The 27,591-nt window shown below is 33.5% G+C and overlaps 1 protein-coding gene across 13 annotated transcripts in view; it reads left to right on the forward strand.

The window, feature by feature from the left end:
- The window catches only part of Dmd (dystrophin), a 2,168,746-nt gene that overhangs the window by 1,309,020 nt on the left and 832,135 nt on the right, over positions 1-27,591 (forward strand). For all 13 annotated transcript variants that reach the window (XM_074062730.1, XM_074062731.1, XM_074062740.1 and 10 more), the window contains one exon: positions 9,164-9,339. In XM_074062730.1, coding sequence (XP_073918831.1) covers positions 9,164-9,339 — 176 coding nt within the window. The remainder of the gene's footprint in view (positions 1-9,163; positions 9,340-27,591) is intronic.

The following is a 27,591-nucleotide window of genomic DNA, read 5'->3' on the forward strand; positions in this document are numbered from 1 at the left end:
GCTTTATCTTATTTCTGGGCCTTTCCATTCTCAAGAGTCTGAGAAACTAAACTTTTCCTTGATAACTTCTTATTTCTGGTAAGAGATGAGACTTTGATAAAATTCAGTTATTCTTTTATGTCTCTTTTCTATACTATGGTACTGTATATATTTCAAAATTTTACTTTTGAACCTTTTCCAAAAAAAAAAAAAACAATCAGGGCACTGTAATATCTTGCCTGGTTTTCTGTTCAGTTTATCAACATATATTTCTTAAGCAACTATGAAGCTAAATAGTGATCAGCACTGTCTACTAATACAAGGAATGGAAAAAACTGTCCTCAGGGAATGTATACTAATAATTACCACAACCTCTCTGTTTCTTTTGCTTATCTTCCCAAACCAACACACACACACACACACACAATCATACACACAATCATGCAATTAGTTGATCTATTTGTTCTTGAAGAAATCCACATAGTTGTAGTACAATATAGTGTTGTAGTATATCATTATGTGATTGCTATACTCTATCCCATTAAATTCAAAATGTTAACAAGAAAATACAAGTTTTTGTTTCATGATATGTAGTTACCCTGAATGCTTACCTTAGTTAAAAATTTTACCTACATTTAGAGATTGTGCCATAGCAAAAGCACATGGAATTCCCATAAAAACAGGATAGGAGTTTGTTAAGAGGCAAGTTTAACTACTGATATCTCTCTCTCCCTTTCCTTCTCCCTAGCTCTCTCTAGTAGTAGGGTTTAAACCCAGGACCTTGCTCTACCTCTGAGTTACATCCTCAGCCCAATTCCTGATCTCTTAAAGAACAGCACCAATATATTTGAAAACATCTTTAATCATTGATTTTTACCATTGGTTGGTGAAAATTATGGTGGGAAAACACAAGTAACATCCTGAGAATAATATTCTTTTTCTTTTGAACTATGTGGTGAATCATCCTGCCTCCCAACTTTCTACATTATGCCCATACATGAAATTAAATAATATCTCTTCCATAGGATGAAAATAAAATTTATTAGATAAAAGAAAACTTATTGGGGTCATAATGATAAAATTACTCCTCACTTTTCTATATAGCATTCACCATGTAAATATTTAGGAATCCAAAAAATGTTTGGATTATGATTACTAGCTTTGAATTTTCCCATAATGGGAACAAAAAATCCAACCTCACTCATACCCAAACCTACATCACAAATATTTTCAGCTCTGATATTTACTCTGAGCTGGAGTTTGGCATCCCCAATGGATACATTTCTTTCATTTCTGTTCCCAATTCATGACTAAGTCATTTACCTCCTGAATATCAACTGATTCCATCTATTCTCCATTTCAACCACTGCCTCTCCAATCTAAGCTATCATATTCCCTCACCTTAACTTCCATGGTCTCCCTTCTTGGTCCTCCTCCGTCATCCAACTTGGGCCTACTTTGTCCTCCTCCTTCTATTGCTTCTACATTCCACTCTTTCTCCTTCAGCAAGGAATGAGCAGCACCTAACACAATTCCTAGTTGATAGGAGTGATCAACAAATAGTAGAAAATGGAGTGAAAATATTTGATAGATGTGGTAAATACCAATAGGGAACTATAAATTTTCAAAACCAATGAATTACACATTTTAATCAAACTTTTACAGTTCATAATCAATCCTGTCCAGAAACTCATTCCTTTAAAAATAAATTTGGTATTTGTATCTGCAAATAAATATATATTGCATCTTCCTCTACCCACCAAATGGCTTTTGAACATGTACTTGTGTGGTTCCAAATTGATAATACCTGTAGAAAAAATAAAATTGAAGAGTTTTTTTAATGACCTCCTTTCAAATAGCCAGTGTTTTTGGTTCTGTGCGATATGTTCCAAGATGAAATATATTACATGCATTCAGAACCATACTAGTAATTATGTAGAAAGAATTGTGTGGCCCAAATCATGTGCTTTAAAACCAAGATCACTTAATAAAAGAACAAACATGGCCATGGTTAAGAGCTGCCTTTTAAGTAGAAAAAAGTCAATTTGTTTCCTTAGCAAATCTAAGTAAATGGGAAGAAAAACAGCTCTTAAATGTTCTCAGGTATTTTCCCTGAAGTTCTCATGAATGATTTAGAACCCAAGAAGGACTGAATAAATCTATGAACCTAGAGACAGCTAACATTGATTTTAACAAAGGAAAACCTATTCACTCTTCGATGTTGTTCACTTTATAACAGCAGTTATCTTTAAAGCAATTCAATTGCCTTTAGAGAGTGGTAGAATGCATACATTCTGCATCTAAAGGAATTCAAATCATTAAATAAACAAAATTCTGCTTCCCAAACATGGCTGGTTCCATATTTAATGTGAAGTGCCCAGTTTCATATCCCTAAAAGCAGAAATTTAACATATATATTTAATGGACACTTTCTATTGAATCCTTGCTTGAAACCGAACAATATATATTTGTATATATACATATTTATCTTTGTATATATGTAATACACACACACAAACACATACTTTTTTGCCCAGGGCATAATTTCTAGGGAAAGAGAAAAAAAGCCTGAAATAAATTTGCAATACATGTGGTACTTAAACTACTCTGTGATTCATCTGGTATCTGCGTTAATAGCAGTTATACTAATAAACATATATATCACTGATGTGAATGAGATAAACACATTCAAAGAAAATTTCATTGCAATTTGGTATTAGGTAAATGTTTGCATTGATGTTGGGGTTGATAGGTAGGCCTGATTCTTGCTGTCCTCTTTCTGGGATCTCCTGGCCTTGATTATCACCTTGTACAACTCTCATTCTTTGTTAAAACTTAATATTTCTTTATAAATATGTATAAATGCTACATGCATGCATCAAATTATACTGCACTTCATAAATATGCATGCATGCATCAAATTATACTGCACTCCATAAATATGTACAATCACAGTTAAAATAAGTAAACTACTTTAAAAAGAACTTTTGTCATCTAAAAATAATAGCCATGCTGTTAATCCAGTTTTCACTTTTTCTTCATCTTTCCTGGGTTTTTATATACTGTTTTCCCACTCTTTCTTCTCTCTTACTCTTTGTAACTCCTGCATTCCTCAGATTTTAGCCATCTTTCAATCTTTCCAACTTCTCTCTTCAGATGCTTTCTCAGGATCATTAGATCTGCTATGAAGATAGAATCACCCAGTCCATCAATGGGCTAAGTTGAATGTGCCATGTTGATGTGCCTGCACTATACTTTGGGCATTTGACCACTTAAGCCTGAAAAAAGTTGAAAAATACTTTTGAAGCATATTAAAATCTCTGTAGATAGTGGTGACTATAGAATCCAAGCATTAACATGAAATACAAACTTGTTTATCTTTTTTTATTGTTTATACATTTATTCATATGTGCATACATTGTTTGGGCCATCTCTCCCCCCTACCTCCCACTATCTCTCCCTCTCCCCACCCACTCCCCTCGCTTCCAGGCAGAATCTGTTCTGCCATCTTCTCCAATTTTGATGAAAAGAAAACATAAGAGATAATAAGAAAGACATAGGAATTTTGCTAGTTTGAGATAAAGATAGCTATAAAGAGAGATTCCTAGCATTGCTTCCACGTACATGTGCATTGCAACCCACATTGGTTCATCTCTACCAGACCACTTCACTACTTCTCAGTCACCTTCCCATAATGGCCTCTGTCAGTTTAAGATTGCTTTATTTGCTCCTCTACAGTGGGCTCATCAAACACTTTCAAGTTTTAGGTTTCCTTCCCTCCCCTATTCCTCCTGTACACTTTCTCTCCTTAGCATATATATGACCCATGTGAAATAATATTACTGAATTTGTTTTAGCTCTATAATCTGCATATGAGGGAGAACAAGCAATTTTTGCCCTTCTGAGCCTGGCTAACTTAGCTTAAGATGATGTTCTCTGGTTCCATCCATTTACTTGAGAATGACAAAATTTCATTCTTGTTTGTGGCTGAGTAAAATTCCATTGTGTGTAAATACCAGATTTTCTTAATCCATTTATCTGTAGAGGTGCATCTTGGCTTAAGAAAAGCACCAGAAACTATTTTTCAAACTCTTGCATTTTGAGAACTAACATCAGGACAGGGGAAAAAAGATAAAGCACCATATTTTTTTTGAGAAACTGCACCATAGAATTCTGCCTGTCAGTTTAACCAATATCCACAGCTTCATTTTATTGCACATTTTCACTTCACCCATCTGTAAACTGAGCCAACAATTAATCTGTCTCAAAATAATTCATTAGCAAAATTACAAGGAAAACCCAGGATAGGATTCATGAGAAATCTACTTGTTCATTGAGAATTTGATTTTCTTTCCTCTTTTTCCATTGGTCTTTATGTTTTCTCCAAATCAGATTTTATTGCTACTATTTTCCTATTTTTTCCTTAGTTTGTAAATTTTTTTGCCAATTCTTTACCTCTCGCATAGTGCATCCAATTTGTCACTGTACAATCTCTCATAACTGCTTCTTAGCTCATTCTTTTTCTTCATTTGTCATACTTTATTTTCCATTTATTGAGTTTTCATACTCTTTTGGAAAGTTTTACAAATATACTTTTGTAAAATTTATGCAATGTTTTCATATAAGAGGTAGTACTTTTTTTTTCTAATATTCTCCCCTCTCTAAAAAGATAATAATTCCTTCCTAGCCTACACTTTCTCTTTCCTCCCCTCAATCTGACCAGACTTGAAGGACTTAGATATATAAATGTCATTTTCTATAATTTAGAAACATTTCTTAATTTAAACAGAATAAAAGAAGTGAATAATGAGGCAGTCGTTCTAAAACATAACCCTCAGGTACCCCTGGCCCCTCCATAAATCTCTAGCATACCCTTTCTTCCATAGCCCTTTCTTTCATAGTATATCTGTTTTATACACCTTTACCCCCTACCCCCCAGGAGATTCTGAATTAGTATGCTTAGGGTGGAATTTGGGGCTTGTATATTTTGAAAAAAGTTTCCTCAGGGAGTCTGCTATGCACGCATTAAGAATGAATGCTTTAAACTTGGAATGAAACAATAACCATTCTAACTATGATGAATAACCCAATATATTTAATTATGATTTTCTTTTTGTCCAAAACTAAGGCTAGATGTTAATTGCAGGAGAAATAGATAAGGACGCCTATTACAACAGTATATTACTATGATATGAAAGCTTAGAAAGTTCATTGTTAATGAATAATTCAGTATTTGAAATAATTAGATGTCATACAGTTAAAATTAATTTATGTTTTTTACTGTGTGAATCAAATTGATTGAGATTTTACATTTAATTTTGTAAATCAAATGTTATCTCTTTTCCTGCTAAGAAGCTAACCAGAAAACACCACATGCAAATTTTTACTTACTGTTTGATCCATTATTTTTCTTTCAATGAAGACAGGCATTTCAACACAAGTTGTTGAGAAAAGTGGCTAGACATCTTCAAAAAACTGAAATTAGATCCATGTTTATCACTCTGTACTAGTATCAACTCAAAATGGATCAAAGACCTTAATATCAGACCCCAAACTCTAAAGTTGGTACAGGAAAGAGTAGGAAACACTTTGGAAATAGTAGGTATAGGCAAGTACTTCCTCAATAGAACCCCAGCAGCTCAGCAACTAAGAGAAAGTATAGACAAATGGGACTACATAAAATTAAAAAGCTTCTGTACAACAAAAGAAATGGTCTCTAAACTGAAAAGACCACCCACAGAGTGGGAGAAAGTATTTGCCAGCTACACATCAGACAAAGGACTGATAGCCAGGATATATAGGGAGCTCAAAAAACTAAACTCTCCCAAAATTAATGAACCAATAAAGAAATGGGCAACTGCACTAAACAGAACTTTCTCAAAAGAAGAAATTCAAATTGCAAAAAAACACATGAAAAAATGCTCACCATCTCTAGCCATAAATAAAATACAAATCAAAACCACACTAAGATTCCACCTTACCCCTGTTAGAATAGCCATCATTAGAAACACCACCAGCAACAGGTATTGGGAAGGATGTGGGGAAAAAGGAACCTTCATACACTGCTGGTGGGAATGCCAACTAGTACAACCACTCTGGAAAAAAATTTGGAGGTTTCTTAAAAATCTAAGCATAGTTCTGCCATATGATCCAGCAATCCCACTCCTGGGGATATACACAAATGAATGCAACACAGGTTACTCCAGAAGCACCTGCACAACCCATGTTTATTGCAGCACTATTCACAATAGCAAGTTATGGAAAGAGCCAAGATGCCCCACTACTGATGAATGGATTAAGAAAATGTGGTATTTATACACAAAGGAATTCTACTCAGCCATGAAGAAAAATGAAATCTTATCATTTGCAGGTAAATGAATGGAACTAGAGAACATCATTCTGAGTGAGGTCAGCCAGGCTCAGAACACCAAAAATCGTATGTTCTCCCTCATATGCGGACTTTAGATCTAGGGCAAATACAGCAATGTTGTTGGACTTGGATCACAAGAAAAGGAGAGAGCACATTCGGGAAATATAGGAATAGGTAGAAAACCCAAAACATGAAAGTGTTTGATGTCCCCACTCCAGAGGAACTAACACAGAAACCTTAAAATGGCAGGTTATCACTAGCAGGGGTTCAGGAACCAATGTAAAGATCAGTTAGAGTTGAATCAACATGGGTCGTAACACATGGGTACATGAGAGCAATAGTAGGAATCTTTCTGTATAGCTATCCTTAACTCAGCTAGCAAAAACGCTTTGTCTTTCTTGTTATGCTTATGTCTTTTCTTCAACAAAATCAGTCACAAGGGCAGAATGGGACCTGCCTGAAACTGAGGAGGGAAGGGGGGAAGGGAGGCAGGGTAGAGAAATGACCCAAACAATGTATGCACATGTGAATAAGTGAACAACAACAAAAAACAGAATTGCTCTAACCTCAACATGCCTATATTTAGAAACTGAGCTGTTGTCTTTTGACTTCCAATGAATTACAAACTGCTTAATTAAAATGAAAGTCCTCTCTGCCCAGGCCACTGAAGCTATGGCTGTACCTCCTCTAAAACCATGCTCTCATACAGTGACATAGAACTCAACTCTACACTCCTGATCAGGTTTTGGAGGTTGATCGCCATAGGCCTTAATCCTTTGCTGTCTCTGAATTTCCATGTTCCTAAAATCTTCCCATTCTTTTATTTCCAAAATCCCTGGAAGTCTCTACTGGTCATTCTACTGAGATCATCCTTCTTATCTACCTCTTACTGAGCACTTTGCTTTCTCTATCCTTCTGTGTGTAATATAGCAAATTGTCATTCACATTGTGAGGTTAATCTCTTCAAGTAGATTATACAGTGCCTAAAACTTAGAAATCTGCACTTATTTTTGAATCTGTAGGAGGCCCATGATAAGTATTAATAGTAGTGATACCATAGTGATAATGAGATTGAACTTCTTTCCTTTCTTCATCTCTTTCTCCATTCCTCTCTTCATTTGTTCCTCCATTTGCTCGTCTCACTTCTCCTTCCCTAGTTCTTTTATTCATAGATTCAAGTATTTACTCAACAGGTACTTATTGAAGCATTTCAATAAGTACAGCAGATAGAGTACTGCACTAAGACTCAGGGCACAATCTTGAATAGAACATAATCACTGACTTCAATGAATTTATGATATAATAGGAATTTAGGCACAGTTTATTAATATTGATAAACCTGTTGCTAAGCAGTGACTGACACATTCAATATTGATCTGAACAGGTGGTAAAGAGTGAGAGGAAAGCAATAGAGCAAAGTCAACTAGTTGCAAGGAAATATCACATTTACTAGAGCACATCTTATAGGCATTCTAGAGAGTATGGTCAAGACAGCTTATGAATAGTTAAATAACAATGCATATTTTCATTTTTATTGTGAGGTACTATGTTCCTGGAATAATGACCTTGCTATCATTTTGTTGGTTTATGTAGTCTTTTAATTGCTAAAAATGTACAACCAAACTCTATTAAAATAATATTACATGAAGGTGGTTATAAAGTACCGAGAATTTTATTTGGAATGAAAGTCTGGGAGATTTAACTCAGTCTCAAAAAGCATGCATTAAATTTGTTCATTTGGTAAGCATGTCCTGGGGTCTGCTGTGAGCTTAGTATTAGATTATGGAGTAGAAGAATATAACAATATTAAATCACACCTATTAGCAAAAGTGTTCTATATACTGTCATTGTTTTGTCAGTAACATAAGGGTTGAGGAGACATTTAGGTTTAAATATGCAGTTATCACAAGTTCTTATGTACGATTTCATGTTATAAATTTCAGATTTAGTAATGTGCTATTTTTATTGCCTTACAAATCCTATATTTTGAATAAAGATAAATAAAGAGGAATTGCCATTTTTTATTTAATGATAAAAAAGCTTTTTCATTTTTGTGAAGACTTGGTTGTAATATTCTTTTTTAATGGAACAATTCTCTGACATTTTACTCTTAAAATTTCATTCAGGATAAAAAGTAGAAGGTATTTAAGTTTGACACAATCAATGATGCATATAAATGTTCTGGTACCCATAGATTATCTTAAAATTTAGTATTGAACCTTAGAGGTTTCTTGATGTGCTATCCTTGGAAGCAGTTAATTCTTAGTTTTATGTGGCTTTATAATGCAAACTACATTGATGCAAACAGAATTTGAAATAAATTTCCTTTTAATATAGTAATGAATTTTATTTTAAAATCTTTAGAGGATTTTTTTAATACTATGGCTAAACTATGTTTGTTCTTTTCACCTTTCATATTGACAACCCAAATACTTTGTTCATGTTTAAATTTTACAACACTTCATAGACTATTAAACATAGAACATCCTTGTGGGGACAAAAAATCAAATTTGCTCTTGAGAAGGTTTGTAACTAATTGATTTGTAGGACATTATAACATCCTCTAGCTGACAAGCTTACAAAAATAAAAACTGGAGCTGAACTGAGAGGGCACTTTTTTACTGACACATAAAAGGTATCTTTCTGTCTTGTATTCTTTGGATATGGGCATGTCAGTTTCAGAGAGCACCTCTCACATGGAGCTTTTTATTTCTCTCCCAGTACAACTGCATGTGGTAGCACATTGTTTAATCTTTTCTCAAATAAAAGGACATGGAGTTTCATTTTTGTTTCGCCTTTTTTGGTATCTTACAGGAACTCCAGGATGGCATTGGGCAGCGGCAAACTGTTGTCAGAGCACTGAATGCAACTGGGGAAGAAATAATTCAACAGTCCTCAAAAACAGATGCCAATATTCTACAGGAAAAATTGGGAAGCCTGAATCTGAGGTGGCAGGAGGTCTGCAAACAGCTGGCAGAAAGAAAAAAGAGGTAGGGTAACAAATAAAATAGGAATGCTGGATTTTTTAGCAGAACTATTTAAACTGTCCTTACAAAAGGATTTCAAGAAAGATGATTATAAACTGGGTGAAAGGCAATAACATTAAGGAGACCATCAAGTTAATCAATATTAGTAAAGGCATTTTTATGTCTTTTTTTCAGATACTAAAATATGTACTTGTTGCTACTTAGTGATTTTCAGCTATTTTAAACTTTCATGTTTGTTTTAAAAATTGCACATGATTGCTTAAATGTGAATGTCTTTGGTATATTTCAACTTTAACAAGCTAAGTCTGAATTAGTTTTTTCCAAAAAAAGATGAGAAAAAGCCAATTATAAATGACTTTATTGTGGGAAAGGCAGGTATTTGGTAAGATTTTTTAACAGCTATGAATATGATTTTATACTAAGAACATGATAGTTATATTTACTTTTAGTTCTACTACATTTGTTACTTTATTCTTAAAGAGATACTCAGACCAAAAATATTCAGTGCTGAAGGTGGAAAATAAAACCAAAATAAAAAGATTATTGTTGAATTCAATCATCACTCAACTTTCTCCTGTAATATACTGAAAGCTAAATGCATGCTGCTGTAGCTGGAAAGCATAAATATTTTATAAATGAAATTGATATTTTGCTTGCAGTTGTTGATACTAATGTTTCTTATTCATAGAAGAGGACTTAATCTTTATTTATCAACTAAGACTATTATTATGAACAATGAAAACTCAGTTCTCCTGCCAAGCCCTTGCATCCTATCCATCATGTACATAGTAGGTAGATTTTAATAGTCAGGAAACACCTCATTGATGAGCATGTTTGGTTAAAATGTATTAAAATGAAGGTTTTGGAATTATGTCCATTGTCTTTTCCCACCTCTTCTTATCTCCTTTTCTCATGTTGCATTATTTAGAGAGTAGATACAATTCATATTCTTCTACAAAATATACCTATGAGTTTCCATATATGCGTATGGAGACATACAAATCTTGACGAAGAATAATACCATCATCTCAACACATTTTTATAATGTTTTGGTTTTGAAAGTATTCTTGATTATGTAGAGATATGCAAACTTTGTAGTGAAATTACTTCCTTGGAAAATCATAAACTTTTACCTAGATTGAAATCATTTGATTAGTCACACTTATATCTCATAATTTAAATAACTAATACATGTATGTAATGAGCATATTTAAACATGTATAATGTCATTTGTAAGCTAGGCTCAATCTAGTCTAAAATAAGATGGCAAGAAATAAATGAATATTAAGAAAAATGGAAAAGAGTGCTATACATTACCTATCTTCAATACAAAAATTGATAAATTAATTGAAGGATTATTTTCATTAATACATATATTGTTCCTCATTTTTAAATATTTGTCCATATAGTATTTGAATATAGCATAATACTATTATCTCTGATAACTCTTATTAACTTGGATTTTAAAAATCTTATTATATGTCATTGGCTTTTAAATAAAAGTTATAATTTATAAATGAAGTGGGAAAATTATGTCTAGCTTACTGAATAAGCTCTAAAATTTTAGATCCTTCTAATTTTATAAGAAAGTGGTATATGCTGACTCTGTTGTGAAATATGATTCAATTTGTAGGTTAATTATAGCTAAGGATTTGGCTATAATTGGCTAGAAAAATTTCTCTCATTTAAATATTCTGACCTGCATTAAAGATTACACTTTTGTGCTTGAAAAAGTCAACATCAGCTTCCTTGAATTTTTTAAAACTCAGCTTTTAAAGTTGTCTACTTTATGCTACATTTCAAAAAATAATTGTTAACATATTCAGATTTCCACTGAGATCAGTTTTGTGGCAGAGGTCCTCAGGATTTTTTTTATCAATACAATTTTTATGAAATGTAAAAGTGTAGTAAAATATAGGTGCCAAGTTCTCCCAATACATTCACAGCTACTTATAAGTATCCAGTGGCAAATCATGTAATAATAAATAAAATAATATTTCATAAAGAATATGTTAATCTAATATTGTGTGAAGGCTATAATCATGAAACTATTGTTAATCAGTGGTATGCTTTCAGTGCAGTACAAGAAGTTAGGAAGAAACAGAAGTTATTTATTACACAGGTGAAAAATAAGATGCCTATTCAAGTTAACAATAGTGTTCTTCATTTTTAATGGTCTTTAAATATATCTATTAGAAATATTTCACATTCCTTAGGCCAGGACGCACATGAAAGGAAGTGTATAATTTAAGCAAAAAAATTACTTAGAGACTTATAGCTATATAATTTTAAACCTTTCTCTTTGAAAATGCAGCATAATCAGAAATATGCAAAGAAAATTCTCAGAAATATTCAAATAGCAGTGGACATCCATTAACATTAGTCTATGTTAGAAGTAAATGAAGTATAAAATACAGTCAATTAACTGTGCAATTTAAGACAGAAAATTCAGTGTTGTTTCAATTATGTAGCAGAGGATCTGGATAACATCTATAGGTTTAAGAATGATAGCAGTGAGTTTAATGATGTCTTTGCCACAGACATGATCTTTGTAAACAAGGAGATGAAAATGAAAACTTATCAGCTCTAAAAGGAAGTCATAGGTTAAAGAAAAGCAAGTCTTTGTACAAAGGTTCCTTAACTCAACTCCATGAATAGAATTCAAGGATTGCCCTAAACTCAAACTGAAATTGAGCATTTCCTTCCATTTGGAATGCAAGCAAAAACCCACAGCAATACTAGCAGTACCTGTAAAATCAGATTATGTTCATAACTCATTAGAGTTGTCATATATCTCTCAAAACCTAGTTTTATTTTTTATTATTAGTTGATAAGTATATATAGTGTATAGTTGTTAAATGAGGATAGTTAACATTTCCATCTCCTTAAACATTTATTTAAATGTTTAATTTTTGTTAAACATGTAATACAATATTTATGGGGTATAGCAATATTTCAATACATGTACATAATATGTGCTGATCAAAATGGGATAATTAATATTTCACTCTCATTGTATCATTTAAATTGTTCTATATTTGCTGACTTTCTTGTAAACTAGAATTTGGGTCTAGATAAGACATGAAAAGAAGCAAGTCAGACGATTTTGAGAAGTATACATCAAATGAGGGATATTGTGTACTTCACAGTACATCACCACTAGTGGTGCATAATATGAGGTAGCCCCATTTTAAATGCTGCTAAGTTTGATCACTTTGTTAAGGTAGTGAACATCAGATCTTGCATTCTCAAGTCATATTCTTCTTTGAAATTAATAAGTTATATGATGGCATTTTAGATTCTTCTTTAACCCACTCTTACACTGAGACTTGCAAAATGATGATTTTCCTAATTCTAACACGAACTTAAATGAACCAGCTGACTTTGTCCTGTTTTTTAAGAGGGTTTGTTATCTCTCTCCATTGATGTCAGACCGGACTCACAAATTATTATTCATTCAATGCTCTAATGAATTGTAGTTCTTACTCTTCGTCAGTGGGAGCTATTTCAGGTTTCTTATTGTCTCAGCCTCACTTTGGACTTCCTTTGCCCTAAGTTTAGAGCTAACCATTTCTCTGCACGCCTCTGGTTTTGTTTACTGGAAGTTGTATAAAGAAACTAACATTTAAACAGCAGTTCCTTCTTAAAAGAATATTGATAACTTTCTGGGAAGCAGTCCCGGGGAAATAATGTTTTCATAATATTGCATGGATGCTTGACAAATCTCTTTCAGAGTACACGGAAGTTCAAATTAAAGTTAGGAAAATTTAAAAGCCCTTCTTGTATAATACTTAATGTTTGATCATTAACTTATTATTCATTTAAACCTCTTTACTTCTGAATTTTTGAACCAAAGTTTACCTATGTATGATCTATGCTAGTTTGCCAGCAAATTAACAGTATAAATAAGATTATGGGAGGTACTCCTAAATGTACTTAAGGGAATAAATTGTTCTTTAAAGACCTTAGCTCATTGTTTGCATGCAAATTAATGCTGTTAATTAGAAAAGAACCTTATCTAATTCATTAAAGTGGGCCTAGTAGGACCTCTTCTTGAAAATCTCCATTAGCAATTCATATTACTCTTTGTAAGACAATTGTTTTTTCTTAAGTATTCATTAACTTTGACTCCTCAGTAATTCAGACTCCTGTAACCGAACAACTTTCAGTTTCTACTTCAAATGAAGAGCTTTTCAACATCCTTATTTCCTAAAAATTAAAGCCAGAAAATTTAATGTTTATTTCAAATCTTTTCATGGTATGTGCCATCTTTTAAATGCATCCAAACATCTATAATAAAACACTACTAAAATCTTACACATTCACATTCTACCCTCAGGATCATGCTCTATACTTGACTTTCCCATCACCAGTTTTAGCCTTGACTCTTTCTTCAGCCAGCCCAGAGTTTACAAACTGAGTCCTCACAAACTTAATACAGCATGAATACATGCAAATTTTTAGTAAGCTCTGCCTTGAAATAATTAGCAACAATTAGAAATTGAGAGAATTTATGTATTTTTAAAAATGTGGACCCTGTCTTCTCTTGAAAATTATCAGCTGCAGCAGAGTAACAGATGTATCACACTTGCTACTCAGAAGTGTGGTCTCTGGTACAGAGTGCAGATGTCACCTGGGAGTTGCTAAGAAATTCAGAGTCTAATAAATCACAGTCAGAGTTTTAGCAAGATTTCTAGGTGATTCATGTGTACATTCAAGGTTTGAGAGTCACTGCTTTGAGTAAGCAAGTTTTATCTTCGGTTTGCCACACTGGTCCCATTTTACTCATTCATGTTAATGATTTTCCCATATTTATTTGACCTTAATTAACTCATATAGAAACCTGGATGATGATAGTAATGATGGTGATGGTTTTGTGGCAGGGGTAGCAGTGGCAATAACACTTAATAGTATCAAGCACTTTGCATTATAGTTCGCATAATCCTTATAACAAGTTTATGAAATAGGTGCTACACTGATTTCAGTTTTGCATAATGGTAGTGGAGACATAAACTGGAGAAGCTTCTTGCCTAAGATCATGTAGGGAACAAGTGTTTGAACCAGGATGCAGGTCCAAACAGTCTTACTCCATAGTCTTTATTTTAGATTTAAATTTACATTATTTTTCCTGGTTTTGTCCTACGGTATTCTCCAGTATATACTTCAGTTTCTGCCCACCAAATCTTCCACTTACCTTAACTTAATGCTTAGAAGCAAGTGAATTGGACATGGACCTATCTTTCCAACCATGTTGTCCATCACTTTCACTTTGTCAGCTTATGTCTGAAGAATAAAATGCCCTGAAGTTTTCTTTCCTTTGGCTTTTGCAAAAGTCATTTACTTTGGTTGAATTTTCTTTCCGCTTAATTTCCTTTTTCTCAATCCTAGCCATCCCTCAAGATATGACTTAAGTGCTCTATGAATGTGACTTTCTTGTCTCAAGCAGAAGTAGTTTTTTCTCTGAGTTCCTTTTCACCCTTTTTTATAACACTCATTTTATGCATCTATTGTACATCATACCTATTTGCATAAATGTTCTCAACAAGATTTGAGGCTTTATGAGAGCAGGGTACTGGCTTATTCTTAGCTCTGTAACCCATAGTACATAGCAGAAAGTTTGGTACATGGAAAATGGCCATTAAACATTGTCTTAATTCAAACAATAAGAATTTTTATTCACATTCATATTAAATTGAACAAGCTTTATAGGTGTTATCCTGAATCTAATATACTCAAGAGATAAGTGGCTTCGATTTTCACTGCTACTTATAGCAAAAGAATCTCTTTGTTTGGTTTGCTTTTGTGTTTTTGAGTCAGGCTCTTTCTATGTAGCCCAGATTAGCCTCAAACTCATGATTCTCTTACTTATGTTTCCCCAAGAAGAAGCTCTGTGATTCAGACATTTTATACATATGTTTACCTTAGTCTTAATTGTATCTCAGCCAGTAAGTTACAGGTGAATTAAGGAGGAAATTTTCCTGAACTGGATATTTTATCCTCATCCAATCTGTAGCTAAAAGATATTTTTAGATGCAATTCATATCACCAGGGAGCTATTTTTAGATAGATCAGAGAGGATTGTACAGACATTACTATCCACAGGTGTCTATGTAAACGCTAGTTTCTTCCCATCTGTTCTCTGATGACTCTGGAAAAGCTTTAAAGGACATTCATAATTTTTCATCAAAAGACTTTGAAAAATTAGCCTCAGAGTTAATCCTTTTATGTCATATTTTATTCTTTGTAACTTGGAAGTTCTAGCAAAATTGACCAACTAGAGCCAAATACACTGTTGAATTGGTTGGTATTGACAATATCACTTTCTATACACACACAAGTAAATGCACTTTATCCATGCCCTTCTATGAACCTCTATGTGGCTAGGAAGTCACAGATAGGGAAAGTTACTAAGGAGGATGGTCTCTGGGAATGGTCTTAAGGGATGAGAGGAATCAAGTGAAGAATGAATGGGCATGCAGGAAGAAAAGATGGCATAAACAACATCATTGAAACAGTTGGCATAGTTCAGCATGGAGAAACCCTCATGAACAACTTCCATTTAATGTACTCATCTAAGAACCTTAAGCTCTTCATTCTCTATATGCAAAAAACCTGCTAGTACATATTTCAAACTAATATTAATATTCATAAAAGGTTTTCAAGTAGTCTTTCTGGTATCATGTACCTTGGCTCCCACCATTTGAGAGTATGTTTGCTAGGAGCTAATAGTGTGTGGTTCTGAAACTGTTTATACTAGCTAGTATTTTTACTAATTTTCTTATTAAACTAATTTTGTATAAACTGATAGAATAGGAATTTATAGAGAAAGATAATTCTGGTTTCTATGAAAACTAAGTCAAATAATTTGGAAAACTTGATAAAGGTGGTTAGCAAAAAAAATCATAACAACAAAAACAAAACAAATACTGTTGCCTTAGATGTAGATGAGGCAGCCATTTAAAGACAGGGGATGAAAACCAGATGTGGTGGTACATACCTATAATCACAGCTACTTGGCAGGCTAAGGCAGAGGGACCTTAAATTCAAGGCCAGACTGGAAAAGTTAGTGAGACCCTTTCTCAAAAAGGAAAAATATAAACTAAAGGGCTGGGGTGTGGCTCAAGTGATACAGGGCTTGCCTAGGATGCACAAGGCTGGGTTTAATCTCCAGTACCAAAAGGAAAGAAAAGATAGAACCTACAAGAATATGGAAAGATTTTGCATTTAGATTATTTTCAGTGTCTTTAAGTCTTATGTTACTTTAAATCACAAGCTAAAAGTCATAGATAATGAAATGTGGAAGTTTTTATGCAAAAAAAGATACACTGAATTTTAGTCAGTGAACCTTTACTCCAGAAAATGTCTTGGACATCATACTAAATGAAAGGTGAATGAATGACCATTTATATGTACTAATAAAAGAAGAGATGTTTGAATATGTATAAATGCCTTCATATAATTCCTCTAACAATATCTTTCCAAAAACCATCTACCAGTCACCCTAATCAAGTTTGATAAGGAGACATTTTTGATAAGGAAGAAATATGGTGGAGTGATAAATGAAGTAGTCAAGATAGATTGAATCATGGAAGATTTCAAATCTCAAAGATGAAAAAACATTGGGAAATGAAATAGTTTATATTTGGATCCTTATAGGCTGCTCTGATCATTGAGCTCAGATGAAATGAGTGAGAATGGTAGCAGGGTGCCTCAAGTTAAATAACTAAAGTAGTTCAGATTCGGGGTAATAAGCAAGTGGAAAAGAACTTGTAAAGAGGTAATAGATTCAAGAAATACTTGACAGATAAAAATGGAATAATTTGGTAATTTATTAGATGAGATGATGAGGAGAATAAAAGGAAGAGTCTAGGATGGAACCGTCTTCCAATGTTTGGTTTGTGGAACTGGCTACAGTGCTGGTAGCTAAGATAGCAAATCCAAAAAAGAGTAGCCATATGGAAAGACAAAAAGAAATAAGATATACAGAGTCCAACTTGGAATATAATAAGTTAATGTAGACTGTGGACTATCCAAACAAGGTTGTCAGAAAATATGCTTTTGTATGTTTAAGTCTGAATACCAGGAAGAGGGAAGAAAATCGGTGAGGACACTAAGCCATTTATTTTCTCAGTGTAAAGGTAGTAGCATTCTCTAGTCAACTAATTGCATCTTGATGAAATCCTTTCTTGCATCATTTGCTTGCTAACCGGTAAACTAAACAGAGTTCCCAGCATACATATTTACCACTAAGCACTACAGGGGAGAAAGGGTTCAAGTATCAGCAAGCCATTGTGACAGATGAGCACTAGTGGTGACTAATGAACTAAAGTATGTTATCTATCACTCTAGTGAAAGAGAGGATATCTATACACATATTCAAAGTGCTGATACACTGTTCATTTGAATATAAGGTGATGATCAATACAGGGATAGCTCATGAATCTATAACTTGTAAATAAACACAAAACGAAGCATGATGAACTGAAATCTTTGAAACTATGAGCTAAAATAAATCTATTCCTTCCTTAAATTGCTTATGTCAGGTATTTTATCATAGTAATGAAAAATATCACTAACACAACCAATTAGAATCAAATCCAAAGAGATATTGTTTTAAGTTATTGTGAGTGAAACAAGGTAAAAATGTAACTATCTTTATGTTAAAGAAATCTACTTCTTGGTAGTTCAAGGCTGGTATCTCAGAAATCTGCCATCCCTTGATGTGGCCCTTACCTTCATTGTCCAAGATGAATATTAGATCTCCAGACATCATAAGTGCTTTATCTAGCAGCTTTACAGGCTGCTAGAATTAAAATAAGACAAAAAGGAGATATGTCTACCTTTATAAGAGGACCTTATAAACACATTTTGTTATATCTCCTTAGCCAGAATGTATTCTCATGACCATACCAAGCTTCAGTAGGCACTGAAGATACAATGTAATGGATCTTTGCATAGGGAGTCAAGCAATTTTGGCCAAAATTATGTGCTTTTTTTTTGGGTCCCAAATCTAATATTCAGCCCAGTACATAGGTCTGAATTTGATCTACTTCTTTAGCTTTAAACAGAGCATTTCCTCTTGTATGTCCAGGAGCCACCTCAAAATCAACATGCTAAAAGTTCAATAGTTCCTATTCCTCCACAAAATCTACTCTAAGTGATATTGCTATAGATTCACTTTCCCAAACAGAAACTTGGGAGTTATAATATAATAATGCCACTTATGTTTATGTGATTATTCTATGAAAATGAGTTTCCTAAGAGTTTTACAAGTGTTTCTCAACTTAATCTTCACAATAGCTCAGTTTTAAAGATCTTCCATGTTCATCATCTCACCTTACTCTATGAGATGATAGGCAAAGCATGATATTCTATATCCATTTTGTAAAATGTCAACTACCATGAGTTATAGAAGAGTCCATAACTAATAGTCAATGATTTGGACTGAATCAATCGCTTTTTCCATTATGGTTACACATGACCAGTGTGAACAAAGTAGCTGCTAAGGATGACAAGGACTATTTAAGTGGCTCTTTTCCACTCCCTTATGTCCCTTCTTTAGCCAATTGAAGAGCCTTAAGTTTGTGTTTTCTCAGGATTGTACTTCCTCCAGTATCAAAGGAGAATATTATCTGTGATGACGTATTTATGAATTTTTAGTGGCGTAGAATTTAGAGGCTAAGCAAGAACCTTGGAGAAGACTGAGTAAAAGGAAAGTAGACAGAGAGGAAAAGCTTATCTACAATAAAGGGAACACGAGAACCCTGAATGTGAGTTTGGTTTATAGAGTTTTGGAGGTTTAAAGATTTTGAAGAGTAAATGGTTATGAAAGTAAGTGAGGAGGAGAAGAAATGGAATTTTTGGAATGTTCTGTGACTTGTCAATGAGTGTCTTTAATTTTTCAAGAAATGTGAATTAAGATTAGAATTATTTACAATTTTTATTACTAGAATGGATTTCTGTTGGTATAACTCTGTGGGTTATGTGAGGCCCTAGAATTTATTAGGATTATACATGAGAACCAAACTCATATAATGATTTTTTAATGATCAGAGTTTTTCCATGACAAAAATAACTTGTTTCTCTTACTGATTTATTTGGTGTTTCCTTGCCAATTAACCTTTATATTAGACAGTAGAAAATACTAGTAATTGGAGTTGAAGTTGGCCAATTAAACAAACCCACCAACTAAATGCTGGGTAATAAGCACCTATGTTCCCAATTGTGTTTATTACCTTTGGAAGTAAATAAAATGGTACTTTTGTAGTTTCATTTTATTTTACCCTTTTTTCAGAGGATATATTACTTAAATTGTATGACTCTCATTTTACTTATTAAAAACTAAGGATAATAATACATATTTGGCAGAATTGCTATAAAGATTAAGCATTAGGTGAATAAATTGGCTAGCCCTGTGCCTAACACATGATTAGGGGTTAAAAACTAGTGTCTGGGAACCAGACTTCTGAGACAGTAAAAGAAATAATTCAATAAATCTCCCCCCAAAATAATGAAATGCAATGAGGTGGACAAAATATTTTCTGACTCTGAAAATTAGCCAGAGACATATACCAAATTGAAAAGTGATTATTAAAACTGAACATTAAATAAAAACAGTATAAGTGTGCAGTGTATTTGAGTAGGGTTAATCTCACTCCTCAACCTCAGGTTGGTAAACATAGACACCCTATCAAAACGGAGCAAGTCATGAAAACTAGCAGTTTCATTAACTCAGGAGTTGACATTTGAAACAAAATGTGGGAAACCTCACCCCCAAAAGTCTTATCAGAAATAATAGCGACCTTGGTAACAAATGAGTAGGCAGACTAGCAATTCTGCTGATCTAAAGTTGCAGTTTTGATTGAGGCATGTAACAGACTGGCTGACTTGCTGGCAATTTAACTTAACAGAGATATCTGAGAAATGAAGCAATCATAAGGGGCCTGGATATAAGAACTCCATCTATCTGTTCCAAGAAGACTTAAAATGTGCCTAAACTTTTAACATATTTCCTAATACATATATAAATGTTTTGGCAAAAGTTTAAAATCTTACTGGCTTGAAGTGTTTAAGCATGACTGCTGACCAACTATTTCTTGATGGCAAGTAAGCTGTTTACCTCTGGGAAGACAGGTGTAAAGTTTTTTGTTTGGTTGGTTCATTGGTTTTTCTAAGAGAGAAGGTATCAATAGCCACACAGGGTGAGATTCCGTAGATTTCCAGTCAAGTTATTAAAACGTTAATAAAAATAATCTAGCACTACGAGTGAAGAGGAAAATCAGAATCTGGATTTGCTTTGGTATATTATTTAAAATGTCAAATTTTCAAGAAAAATATATGTTACAACCAAAAAGAAATGGAACTGTGACCCATTCTTGGGGGAAAAAATAGCAACAGAAATGGTTTCTGAATTTATCTAGATATTTCTTTTAGCAGATAAAGACTTAAATTCTCCTATTACAATTACTTTCACATAGTAAAGAAAATCATGTTTTTAAATAATTAACAGAAAATAAGACAATGTCAACAAATAAGGAATGTCAACAAACAGATACACATTATAAAAAGAACCAAATGAAATTTCTAGAATTCAAATGCAGAATAACTTAAATGAAAATTTCATTAATGGGGCTTAAGAGCAGATTCAAAATGACAGATAAGATAATAAGTAAACTTAATTTAACTAAAAGACTAGGGTTATGACTCAAGTGATTGAGCCCCTATCTGCCAAGTGTGAGGCCCTGAGTTCAAACCCTAGTAACATGAAAAATAAAAGATAGATAGAAATTATCCAATCTGAAGAAAATAGAGTAAAAAGAATGGAAAAAATGAACAAAAGTACTCAGAGGCCTCTGAACAAATTTTGAGTGTATTGACATAGGTGTTATGAATTTCCAGAAAAAAAAGAGGAAAATGAAGGGGCAGAAAAAATTTGCAAACACTTTACAAATATGACAATGCTATACAACAAACCCCAATATAATAAATGTAGAAAGATTGACCACAGAAAGTTATCAACTGAGGGGGTTAGACTGATTAAGGTATAATATTTTTATATGTAAAATACCAAGGCAAAACCCTACTGAACAATAAACAGACACTTAAACAATTAAGGACCGGAATGGAAAACAGGTCATGTCAAGGGGAGGCATTAGCAGAAAGGGGAGGGTAAATGAAGAGGGTAAAGGAGGATGAATATGGTTAATGTATTTTCTACACATGTATGAATATAGATTATTGAAACCTGTCAAAATCATTTTAAGAATGAAGAATGAAAAGAGGGAGTTTAATGGGGGGAATGAATCAAACCAGGGTAATTTGCATGCATATAAAGAAATGTCACAATAAAACCCCCTGTACAGCTATTATATACTAATAAAAACATTTTTAAAAATAAAAATGAAAATAAAAAATACAACTACAAATGAAAAAATCTTGAAAGAAGCCAGATAAATAAAAGTCAGCCAGATTCAGAAGTCCAAAAGCTTCATGTTTTCTCTCATATGTGGAATATAGGCCTAATACAAACACATGCTAAGGAGAGGTCACATACAAGAGAGGGAGGGTAAAAGAAGGAAGTTAATGTACTTTCTATATAAGAATGAATACAGAATTCTAAAATCGGCTGAAACCACCATAAGAAAGAGATTAATGTAGAATGAAGAAAAAATAGAGGAGATGAACCAATTTGGGTTATAACTCATATATGTATGTCATAAGGAAAGTCCCTGTGTAGCTATATTAAAGAAACAAAAATGTCATTTTTTTTCTTTTACAAAATTGGAGAACAGAAGGGCAGAACAGGTCCTATCTGGGACCTGTCTACCCCTCCCAGTGGGAGGGGTAGGATGTGGGAAAGGGTGTAGAAGGGTGAATATAGTGCAAACACTGTGTACACATGTATGTAAATGGAAAAATGAGACCTGATGAAACTATTCCAGGAATGGGGAGGGGGAGAAAAAGGAGAATGGTGGAGGGGTGAATTCAAGCATGATATGTTTGATATATATTAAAAACTGTTGTAAATGTCACAATGTACCCTCAACCTAGCACAACAATAAACATTTTGAAAATGAACAACCAAATATGAAATGGAAAATAATTCCACTCTTTATAGCATAAAAAGGATAAAATAATGAGATATAAATGCATCAAAATAAATACAAACCTTATACTCTGAAAACTATAAAACACAGCTTAAAGAAATTTAAAAAGATATAAATACAGAAGTATTTTGTGTTTTGCATTGGAAACAATATGCTAAGATGACAAATCTCTACAAATTGATCTATAGATTCAGTAAAATCCCTATTAATATCTTAGAAATTGAAATTTTAATTCTACAATTCACATAGCTATTCAGATGTACCAAATAGCTTAAACAATTTTGAAAAAAAAGAGCACAGTAAGAAGATATACATTACCTGATTTCAAAAACTGATGTAAAACTGCAATTATCAAGATAGTGTGGTATTGGCAAAAGGATGGCCTTATAGATCAGTGAAACAAATTTGAAATTCCAGAAATAAATCCTTACATTTATGGTCACTCAATAAGTGGCAAAAGTGACAATGCAATTCAGTTGTAGTAGAGATAATCTTTTCAAAAAATGATGATGGGGAAATTGAATATCCATGTGAAAAAGAATTAATTTAAACATTTACTTCATACAATAGCTCAAAATGGATAATAAACATAAATTTAAGAACTAAACAATAACATTTCTCAAAAATATAAAGGATGTGATCACGGTTTAAGATCATGGGCTAGTGCTGGTACAGTGGCTCAAGCAGTAAGAGTGCCTGCCTAGCAAGTGTGAGGCCCTGATTTCAAACCCCAGTGCCATCAAAAAAAAAAAAAAGAATAAACTCTTAGCTGTGACACCAAAAGCACAATCCAATACAGAAAAGATTGATAAATTGGACTCCAAACATACATACTTCTGTAGTTTAAAGAAATAATTAAGAAAGTTAAGTCAGAACACACACTGCAAAACAATATTTGCAGATTATATTTTTGACTATTATCCAGAAGAGATGGAGAGCTTTTATACATGAATATTTATAAAATAGACCATTAAAATTTAAGATAAGCAATGAAGATACACAGATGGCTAAAATGCACATGCAAATTTTTTAATCATTATTAGTCATTAGAGAAACACAAATTAAAAGCACAATGAGATTTCTAACTCAAATCTTCTAACATGATACACCACATCAACAGAAGGAAGAACACAACCCATAAGGACAACTCAGTAAATGCAGAAAAGGCACTTGGCAAAATTCAGCATCCTTTAATGATAAAAATTCTAAACAAATTATGCATGAAAAAATGTACTTCAACATAATAAATGCAATATATGACAAAATCACAGCTAATCTCTTATTTAATGGGGAAAGGCTAAAAACTTTCTTCCTGTCAGTTTTTCAATTTCAGTTCACCACTATTCAACCCAGCACTGGAAGTCCTAGCCAGGGCAATCAGGCAAGAGAAAGAAATAAAGGCCATCCAAATTGCAAACAAGGAAAAGTGAAATTGTCATTCTTTGCAGATAAAATGAAATTTCTATATAGAAATTCATATAGTTTATATATAGTTAAAAAGCTAATCAAAATTAAAAAACAAATTCAGCAATGTTTCAGAATAAACTCTCAAAAAAGAAAAATCAGTAGTATTGCTATATGCCAATAGCTAATTATCTGAAATAGAAGTCAAAAAAGCAGTCCAATTTACAATAGCTATAAAAAATAAAAAAGCAAAGATGTAAAAGATCTTGTAATGAAGATTATAAAACATAGATGGAAGAAATCAAAGAGGACATATGCAAAAAATGGAAAGATGTCCTAGGTTCCTAAATTTATAAAAGTATTGAATTACATACCTATAATTTTATGGCATATAAATTATACCTCAATCAGGCTATAATAAAACAAGTGATGAGTAGTGCATTGGTGATTTCTGAATCTGGATGTTAGGTAATGGGATTCATTACACAGTTATACATTCATATATGCTTGAATTTTTTTAATTCATTTATTCACATGTGCATATATTGTTTGGGTCATTTCTCCCCCCCAGTCCCCCACCCCCACCATCATCCCCCCCGCCTCACTTCCAGGCAGAACCTGTTCTGTGCTTTTCTCCAGTTCTGTTGAAGAGTAGAAATAAGCAATAATAAGAAAGAAATAGCATTTTTGCTACTTGAGATAAGGACAGCTATACAGAGAGACTCCTAGCATTGCTTCCATGTACAAATATGTTACAACCCAGGTTGATTCATCTTTAACTGATCTTTACACTGGTTCCTGATCCCCTTCTCATGTTGACCTCTGTCACTTTAAGGTTTCTGTATTAATTCCTCTGGAGTGGGGACATCAGATGCTTTCATGTTTTGGGTTTTCTATCTAATCTCATACCTCCCATATGTGTTCTCCCCTTGTCATGTAGCCCAAGTCCTACAACATTACTGTATTTGCCTAAAGTCCGCATATGAGGGAGAACATATGATTTTTGGTCTTCTGAGCCTGACTGACCTCGCTCAGAATGATGTTCTCCAGTTCCATCCATTTACCTGCACATGATAAGATTTCATTCTTCCTCATGGCTGAGTAAAATTCCATTGTATATAAATACCACATTTTCTTGAGCCATTCGTTAGTAGTGTGGGGCATCTTGGTTGTTTCCATAACTTGGCTATTGTGAATAGTGCTGCAATAAACATGGGTGTGCAGGTGTCTTTGGAGTAACCTGTGTTACATTCCTTTGGGTATATCCCCAAGAGTGGGATTGCTGGATCATATGGCAGATCTATGTTTAGATTTTTAAGAAGTCTCCAAATTTTTTTCCAGAGTGGTTGCACCAGCTTGCATTCCCACCAGCAGTGGATTAGGGTTCCTTTTTTCCCACATCCATACCAATACTTGTTGGTGGTGGTGTTTTGGATGATGGCTACTCTAACGGGGGTGAGGTGGAATCTTAGTGTGGTTTTGATTTGCATTTCCTTTACGGCCAGAGATGGTAAGTATTTTTTCATGTGTTTTTTGGCCATTTGAATTTCTTCTTTTGAGAAAGTTCTGTTTAGTTCAGTTGCCCATTTTTTAATTGGTTCATTGATTTTAGGAGAGTTTAGTTTCTTAAGTTCCCTGTACATTCTGGTTATCAGTCCCTTGTCTGATGTATAGCTGACAAATATTTTCTCCCACTCTGTGGGTGGTCTTTTTAGTTTAGAGACCATTTCTTTTGTTGTGCAGAAGCTTTTTAATTTTATGAAGTCCCATTTATTCATCCTTTCTCTTAGTTGCTGGGCTGCTGGGGTTCTTTTGAGGAAGTCCTTGCCTATACCTATTAGTTCCAGAGTATTTCCTGCTCCTTCCTGTATTAACTTCAGAGTTTCAAGTCTGATATTAATGTCCTTGATCCATTTTCAGTTGATACTAGTACAGGGTGATAGACATTTTTCCCAGCAACATTTGTTGAACAAGCTGTTCTTTCTCCATCGTATGTTTTTGGCACCTTTGTCAAAAATGAGATGGGTATAGTTGTATGGATTCATATCCGGGTCCTCTATTCTGTTCCACTGGTCTTCATGTCTGTTTTTGTGCCAGTACCATGCTGTTTTTATTGCTATTGCTTTGTAAGATAGTTTGAAGTCTGGTATTGTGATACTGCCAGCATTGCTCTTTTTGCTGAGTATTGCCTTGGCTATTCGAGGTCTCTTTTGTTTCCAAATGAACTTTAGGGTAGATTTTTCAATCTCTGTGTAGTATAACCATTTTTACTATGTTGATTCTACCAATCCATGAGCATGGGAGATCTTTCCATCTTCTGTAGTCTTCCTTGATCTCTTTCTTCAGGGGTTTGTAATTCTCCTTGTAGAGGTCACTCACATCTTTTTTATGTTTACTCCTAGGTATTTGATGTTTGTGGAGGCTATTGTAAATGGAATTGTTTCCATGTATTCCTTCTCAGTTTGTTCATTGTTGGTGTATAGAAAAGCTAATGATTTTTGTAAGTTGATTTTGTATCCTGCCACCTTGCTATACCTGTTTATGGTATCTAAGAGTTTTTGGGTAGTGTTTTTTGGGTCTTTAAAGTATATGCTTGAATTTTTAAATAAAAGATTTTAAACATTGATCCATTACCGGATATATGGCTTGTTAATATTTCCCTATTTTCTCAGTTGATTTTTCATTCTGTTAATTTTCTCCTATGCTATGCAGAAGCTTTTTCATTCAACCAGTATCAAGAGCTTTTCCCCCTATATTTTTTCTATAAGTTTTGCAGTTTCAGGTCTTTAATCCATTTTGATTTGATTTAGTGTGTGGTGTGAGATAAGGGTCCCATTTCATGTGGCTGTCTAGTTTTCCTAACACCATTTTTTATGAGACTATTCTTTCCCCATTGCATATTCTTGACACTCTTGTTGAGGATCAGTTGACTGTGTATCCATGGGTTTATTTCAGAGTTCTCTCACTATTCTGTTACATTGATCTATATGTCTGTCTTTATGCCAGTACCACGTTGTTTTAATTACTATAGCGTTATAATATATTTTCAAATCAGGAGATGCGATGCCTCCTGATGGTATTTAAGGCATTTCGTGATTTCGTATAAATTTTAAGAGAACAAAAAATCTTTTGGAGTTGATGTATATGTTTATTACCTTGATTGTAGTGATGAGTTATGGGTCATTTCTCCACCCCAACTCATCAAATTGTATACATCCATTATGTACCATTTTTGCTAATTATGACTCAATAAATCTGTTACAACACATAAAATAAAAATTTTAATAATTGGTATCTGATGTCCCAATTACTCATTATAAGTAAAGTATGGTCATTTATGCTTGAGATGGCCATGTCATTTTTCTTTCTGATATTTAGATGACACATGTATATATACAATATTTGCTACCTAGTGACCTTTTCCTTTACTTGCTTTTTATTATACTTTGCCTTTGGAAACATGTAGTGAATAAATGATGTAGTATTTTTTTGAAACTATCAATTCTGTCTAGAGAGCAGAAACATAGCCCCCTCTTATATTCAGCAGGAAAGTAATGATGGTCAGCTCCTAGTGGCGAAAGAGAAGCAGCCTTCAATCTTCATAAACCTACAGGGGATTTTTCTCCTCAATGCTATGTCAATCTGTTGTCTGCCCTATTGGTCAAAGTACAAAGAAACACATATCAGTTGACAATGCTTTTCTTCTGTCATATGTGACTATTAGTTTTTTAAAATAATACATAGA

Source organism: Castor canadensis, chromosome X (genome assembly GCF_047511655.1).
Source record: "Castor canadensis chromosome X, mCasCan1.hap1v2, whole genome shotgun sequence".
Lineage (NCBI taxonomy): Eukaryota > Metazoa > Chordata > Mammalia > Rodentia > Castoridae > Castor > Castor canadensis.